The following is a 6,712-nucleotide window of genomic DNA, read 5'->3' as shown; positions in this document are numbered from 1 at the left end:
CCAACCTCATGGAACAGCCGCGTCCCAGGTCGGCCCAAGGGGCAGGGCGGTGGCTGGTGGGCCGCCTGGGGCCTTGGCTCTAGTCGGCCCAACGCTGGCAGCAGGTTCTGGGGGCAGCCACACGGCAGGTCCCGGCAGGGACACCGCAGGGTCACTGCGTGATTCCACAGAGCCTTAGTGCTCGCCCATGGACCGCCACGATCCCACCTGAGCTTTCTTGTCAAGAACAGAGCTGAGAGCAGGGGTTGGCAGGGCCGACAGCACCCCTTGTTGGGAAGTGGAAGTGGGTTCTCAACCTCCTCTGTACCTGGACTCCTCACAGTGTTTACAGAAAATAAAACACATAGGATGATGACAGAAACCAGTTACACTGCAGTGCATTCTGTCCCGCAATCGCTGAGACAGGACAGCACTCAGCATCTCCCAAGAATGCACGGTGAGGCCAGGCCAGCAGGTGGGGTCAGACTGTCCTCTGCCAGCAGCTCCAGCCCCCAAGGAGCCAGCATCCTTTTCTAATGGACTAGATTTATTCATTTATTTAAGGCAATTAACATATTAGTTCTCGGGCCAAAGGATTTGTAAAACATTACACCAAAAGGAGAAAACAGGCAGTAAAAACCAGCCCCTCCTAACATGCCCCAGCCCAGTCCCCTGGGCGTGGGCCCGTCCCCAGGAGGCCCAGGAGGAGCAAGGCTCCACGCTTTGGTCTCCCGTCCTCCGGGCGCTGTGCCCGCGAGGCTGGCCGGGCCCCGGACACTGAGGTCTACAGGATCTACAGCAGGTCTGGGGCCCGGGGGAGGGGCGCAGCCCTGGGAAGGGCCGAGCCGGCATCATGAATAAGTTAAATAAAGCCCTAAAATCACTAGCAACAGCGTCACTGCGTCTCGCCAGAGGTGGCAGCGACCAAAATGTAGTGCTTGGAGTACAGAGGAGACCCCACTCCTGGTCACCCACCAGGAGGAACGCGAAGCGATGTCAGTTCCTGCTGTAAGGGACCAAGCAGCAGTGCTGCGAGGACGGACTCCTCTAAGGCACTACGGCGAGTGAGTCCCAGCGAGTTTCAGTCTTCCAGGGGCTCGGTCTGGGCAGGGCTGTCCGCTCTGTAGCTTCCCCTCCAGGCTGGCCCGGGGGGTCTGGTTGGGCGGGCGCCCAGCCTGAAGGGGTGGCCAGTCTCCCCAGCCTCAGCACTCCAGTGTCCCTGCGGCCAGCGGGCCCGCCGCGGCGGCTCAGCGGCTCATGCAGTTCTGCACATCCACGAAGCCCAGGCGCTGCCTGCGTTTCCTCTGCTCCGTCATCTGGGTTTAAGCAGACGCCAGCAGTCGGGTCAGCCCGCCCAGAGCCCGCCCTCCCCGCTGTCCCCGGCAGCTGGCCAAGGACCCCCAGGGTGCAGCAGGGCCGTCAGCCCCAAAGCCTGGTCCTCAATTAGCGTTTCGCAAACACTGATTTGGTGCAGCTGGGAGAGTACCCCACCTAAAAGGGGCTGCCTGACCATATTTAGTCACTGCCAGATGGCACAGAGGACACTGGGCAAGAGCGGGTGTTGAGAAGCGGAAGGAGGCCTAACTTCCCCATCACCCTAACCCGTCAGCGCCTGGGCCAGAGTCTAGCAGCTGCAGGGTGGGGGTGAGGGGGCGCGCGAGGGAGGCCCCACCTGCGCGAGGTCGCGCTCAGCCCTGCCCGTCTGCCCTTTAGGAGCATGGGGGTAGGGGCCGCCTCGTCTCCCCTCCATCCAGCTCTCCAAGGGACCCCATCTTCCACCCCAGACCCAAGAGGAAGACCAGCAGGAAGGGGGCAGAGGAAGCAGAAAGGCCCCACCACCCTCCCCGCCCCCAGGCAGGCGGGCTGGGACCTTGGCCACAGCCAGGGCTGCCAGCGGAGGCCAGGATGTAGGGGGCGCACCTGCTCCTTGAGCTCGCTGAGCTGGGCGGTGAGGTGGGACACCAGCTTCATGGTGGCGCTGAGCTTGTCCTGGAGGATGCGGATCTCGTTCTGCTCCCCCTCCCCCTCGCTGCTCACCAGGGACATGGCCCGCATCCGGGGGAACCAGTCCAGGTTCTTGTTCTGAAAAACATCCCCCGTGGGGTGAACACACTCAGGCCCAGCCCAGGAAGGCCTCTAGAAAAGCAGTCATGTGGGGGAAGCCTGCTGCCACACCCACGGCCAAATTACTCCCCAGGGACGTGTCATGGGAAAATCTGAATTGACCCGGGTCCTGCCCGTGGGGCCTGAGTGACCCTGTGCGGGCGGGAAGCACGGCACGGAGACGGGCGGACTTCCTCCAGCCCATGTCTCCTCTTGCTGTGGCGCTGGGATCACGTTTACTCCTCACACCCTGCGAGGCGGAGGACGGGCCTCTGCACTCAGACCCGTCTCTCCTTCCTTCCTTCCTCCCGCCCCGCCCTGCCAGCGGGCCCCACACCCCAGGAAGGTGCGAGTCAGGCAGATGGCATGTTGAGGGGGCGAGCTCTGCCGCGGGCAGTGGCATCTGACACTCAGGCGAAACCACGCTTCCCAAGACTAAGAGGCGGTGGCGGGGCGGGGGCACCTGTTGCAAGCTGAATTCTCAGACCAACAGACAAACCTGCACTCAAGACCAGTCCAAACAGACTCAAAACACATACAGAACCCCCTTCCGAGTCGTTTCCTTTCCTTTTAGAGGCTGCAACCCCAGGTGGCACCAGTGGTAAAGAACCCACCTGCCAACATAGGAGACATTAAGAGACGTGGGTTGGATCCCTGGGTTGGGAAGATCCCCTGGAGGAGGGCATGGCAACCCACGCCAGTATTCTTGCCTGGAGAATCCCACGGACAGAGGAGCCTGGGGGGCTGCAGTCCATGGGGTCACAAAGACTCGGACACGACTGAGCGACGAGCACGCACACTGCTGTGCAGCAATCTGAAGGAGGACTCCCTTCACCCTCCAGACCTCTCCTCACTCGCCACTGCACTGGACGGCAGTGGTGGCTGATGTCTCCTGAGTCTGACAGTATGAAGCTCATCCAGGCACCCTCTCGGCCTGCGACCACCCAGGCTTCAGGAAGCCGCCCTCCCTCTCGCCCCCAGCAGAAAAGGCCCCTCAGAAAGGGCCACAGAGCAGTCGCCACAAGCAGGGTCGCCTGGCACCGGGCATCCACGGGCCCCAGACACCACCTGTACCCTCTGGAGGCTTTTTCCAGAGGCTCCCCCACTGCAGCACAGCAGGGTTGGGGGGCTCCAGAGGATCCAGCTCCAGCTGCTACCCGCCACCTGCTGCCTCTGAACAAAGGTCCCTAGCCGTCCCCCCGTGCCCCTCGCCCCCCAGGCCCTCACCTTGATCATCTGGGCCACGTAGCTCTCCGGCCCCGTGTAGTCCGTCTTGTTCTTCACGCGGACCAGCACGATGAAGTACAGATAGTTCCACATGTTGTGCTCGAACTTGATGTGCTCCTCGAACGACACGGTCTTGTTGTCAAACTTGTCCCTCTCCAGACCTGGGGAAGCAGAGCGTGGCGGTGACGGCGGGCTTCCCGCCTCCGAGAGACACCCCATCCGAGAGCCCCGGAGGGCGGGCAGGGCCTCCTGACGCCGCGAGGGCACTGTTCTCGGGCTGCAAGTACTGATGAGGGCAGGTGACAGCCTGCTCTGAGCTACTGAGGTCACTTCCATTTAAAGCAGCAGCCCCTGCCCTGCCACAGTGCCGTGGGGACCATACAGACGCCAGGAGCCCAGGGCCGGGGGCGTGGGAAGGGCTTGACGAGGGGCCAGTTCCCACAGGGGACCCTGCTCCTTCACCCACAGAGGCCGGGAGAGGATGGGTTGGCGGGGGTAGGAAGGCAAGGCTGGTTTCCTCATCTGAGACCCAGAATTTAAAGGAAGGGTTTCGAGGCCCCTCCCTGTTCCCTCGACGACTCCGCACTTGGGCAGGGCTCTGTTCTCCCCAATTCTGGGATAAGCGAACAGTCACCAAGCTGCCGGCCCGGGGCAGGGCTCCCTGGGGCCACAGGACCGAGGAAGGGCGGACTGAGGCTGCTGACGGCCACGGCCTCCTGGCGGGAGCCCAGCCTCACCGCAGATGAAGCACGTGGTCTTGAGAATCTCTTCCTTCTTCTGCTTCTCGCTGCGCAAGTCGGCAAAGGTGTCAATGATCACCCCAAAGATGAGGTTCAGCACGATGATGATGACGATGAAGAAGAACAGGAGGTCGTAGACCACTCGGGCGGGGAAGAGAGACTCCTGTGGGAGGGAGGCAGGGAGGCTGGGCCCAGCAGCTCCCAGAAGGGCGTGAAGGCCCCGAAGACGGTGGAGAGGACCCGCCTCACTAGAGTCAGAATCGCCGCCAGAGCACGTGCGGGGACAGGGACTCAGCGGCTGCGAAGAGGCCCTCAAGGAGGAGTCTGGCGTGGGGGGCCAGGCCTCAGCTGTGCCCACCCCTGACCACTGGGGAGGGGACGAGTGGCTCTCAACTCCTCTGCTGCCCTCAGGACACGTGATCTCACTCATTCTAGGGGACCCCTGGCCAAGGAGCAGCTTCTCACCCTCGTGCCACTGGGGACAGACTCATCCTGGGAACGCGTGGCTGCCTGCACACGCTGCGCCAAACCCCGAGGCCTCTTCCCCACCCAGTCGCCCCGGCTGCAGGCTGGGGCCCAGGACCTGCCCACTGTCTGACTCACGGCTTTCCCAGCCTGAGAAAGCTGGGTGCCAAGGCCTTCCCTCAGAGCATCCACCGCGAGCTAGAGGGCTCGTCTGGGCTGGCGGGGCCGCGATGCAGCACAGCTACCCCATAACTGCCCGGGAGCAGGGGGCACACCGTGGGGTGGGGACGTGAAGGGGGGCGACTCGCTCCCCTGAACATGGGGGAGACTGGGCTGCCCTGCTGGCCGGGACCTGGGGGCGGGGCCGGGGCACTCACGTCTTTGGAGGGCTTGCGGAGGATGTCCCCCACGCCACCGCCGTTGCGCAGCCCGTGGTTCATGACGGTGGCGATGCACATGAGCAGGGTGTCACAGGCCCGCTCCGTGCTGTCCGGCTCCTCGTCCTCTACAAGTGGAGCACGTGCTCAGCCCCGGCCAGGAGTCTGCATCCACCCCCATGCACCCCACTCCTGAGACACACTGCCCTCACCTGCCAGGACCTCAGGCACAGAGACTCCTGAGTCACAGTCCACGTTGTCCCCACTGCACGTGTTCACAAACGTGGCAGCTCCGTGTGGCATCCCCAGGGGGTTGGCTGGAGGGGACAGGGTCAAGGTCAGGAGGTCCAAGGACCTGGCCTCATCATGTCCCTAGTTCTGACTCTAGCATCACCTCCTCCAGGAAGCCTGCCCTGATGCAACCAGCTCTCCACTGTCGGGCTACAGTGTACCTGCCCCTGCAGGGTTGCACTCCAAGGACAGGGGAGAGGCTCTGCACCCCCAGCCCTGGCACACGGGCAGCTCCCACAAGTACCAAGTTTAACCTGAACCACAGGGTCTGCAAACCAGAGCGACTCAAGCCTCTTCCACCCCCCCGCCCCCGCAGTCTGTCCCAAGGAAGAGGGAGGCAGGTTGGTGTGAGTTAAGACTCCACCCAGAACCCAAGAAGAGAAACAGGGGGGCCTGGCAGGATAAGCACTCCGCTTGTGCAGGCCTCCCGTCCCCACCCCCCTCCCAGGAGAGGCGCCACAGACCTCTGGAGTGGTTGCTGGGCAGCCGGTCCACCTCAAGAATGAAGTCGTCCTTGAGGAAGAGGAAGCCGACGATGGAGAAGAGGTAGACCAGGATGAGGGCCAGCAGGGCGGTCAGCAGGATGGAGCGGCCGTTGCGGGTCACGCTCTTGATGACGTTCAACAGCGTCTCTTCACGGTAGATGAGGTCAAAGAGCTGCGCGGCAGAAAAGACACGGCTGGACCACAGGCTGCCTGCTTCCCACCGGGTCCCACGTCTCCCCAAAGAGGTCTGCGCTTAGGCGGGTGGAACCAGGCCCACGGGCCCATCGGGGGCGACATCTCCGAGGAGCCCCGAGTCCTAAAGCCCCAGAAGGAGGGGCCCCGGGAAAAGCACGAGTGGGGAATGAGCACCAAGCGCGGCCGGAGGAAGACGGCCAGCTCTGACGGCACGCTCGCTACCTGCAAGGACGCTCTACAGGACTGTCATGCAGCAGCTCACTTCATCCTCACAGTTATTCTGGAGGACAGGTGCTGTTAATGATCCACGTTACAGAAGGGGAAACTGAGGCACGGGCAGTTAAGAAACCTGCCCAAGGTTGCACAGCCAGGAGGGGCCACACTTGGATGCAAACCCCGATGGTCTGGCTCCAGGGTCCAGGCTCGAACCCCCACTGTACAGGGGAGATGGGACCACGAGGAGCCACCAGGTTTTGAAGGCCAGGCTGGGTCCAGCAGATGAGGACACTGGAAATCCTCTCCTCCCAGCCCAGCAGCAAGAGGCCTGGTGCTGGGGAACTGCCAGCAACAGGCAGGAAGCCCCAGCCGCCCGTCCTCCCTGCCCAGCCCCATCCCCACCGGGGCCTCACCAGGATGCTGTAGAAGAGCTCGTGGGCGAAGAGGCCCAAGACACTCGTCAGGATGTAGCCCACGTGGTACAGGAACTCCATGTCCATGACCATGGCCTTATAGCCCCGGATGAAGGTGCCACGGTTGCCCACGAAGCTCACCACGAACACGATCTTGTTCGTCAGCTGTAGGCAAGTGCAGGGCATGGGGGTTGGTGCCCTACCTCCCACCCTGAACCCCC

At 63.0% G+C, this 6,712-nt stretch overlaps 1 protein-coding gene across 1 annotated transcript in view; it reads right to left on the bottom strand.

Annotated features, from left to right (window-relative positions):
- Positions 1-508: 508 nt before the first annotated feature.
- Positions 509-6,712, bottom strand: part of ITPR3 (inositol 1,4,5-trisphosphate receptor type 3) — a 67,256-nt gene continuing 61,052 nt past the window's right edge. Inside the window, exons 51-58 of the mRNA XM_069564127.1 lie at positions 6,492-6,656; positions 5,647-5,839; positions 5,104-5,208; positions 4,892-5,019; positions 4,047-4,212; positions 3,310-3,470; positions 1,900-2,061; positions 509-1,295 (exon numbers count right to left, since the gene is read on the bottom strand). Of these exons, the coding sequence (XP_069420228.1) occupies positions 1,227-1,295; positions 1,900-2,061; positions 3,310-3,470; positions 4,047-4,212; positions 4,892-5,019; positions 5,104-5,208; positions 5,647-5,839; positions 6,492-6,656 (1,149 nt within the window). The 3' untranslated portion in view covers positions 509-1,226. The remainder of the gene's footprint in view (positions 1,296-1,899; positions 2,062-3,309; positions 3,471-4,046; positions 4,213-4,891; positions 5,020-5,103; positions 5,209-5,646; positions 5,840-6,491; positions 6,657-6,712) is intronic.

This window comes from Ovis canadensis, chromosome 20 (assembly GCF_042477335.2).
Source record: "Ovis canadensis isolate MfBH-ARS-UI-01 breed Bighorn chromosome 20, ARS-UI_OviCan_v2, whole genome shotgun sequence".
Lineage (NCBI taxonomy): Eukaryota > Metazoa > Chordata > Mammalia > Artiodactyla > Bovidae > Ovis > Ovis canadensis.
This window is presented reverse-complemented; position numbering and strand designations above follow the sequence as displayed.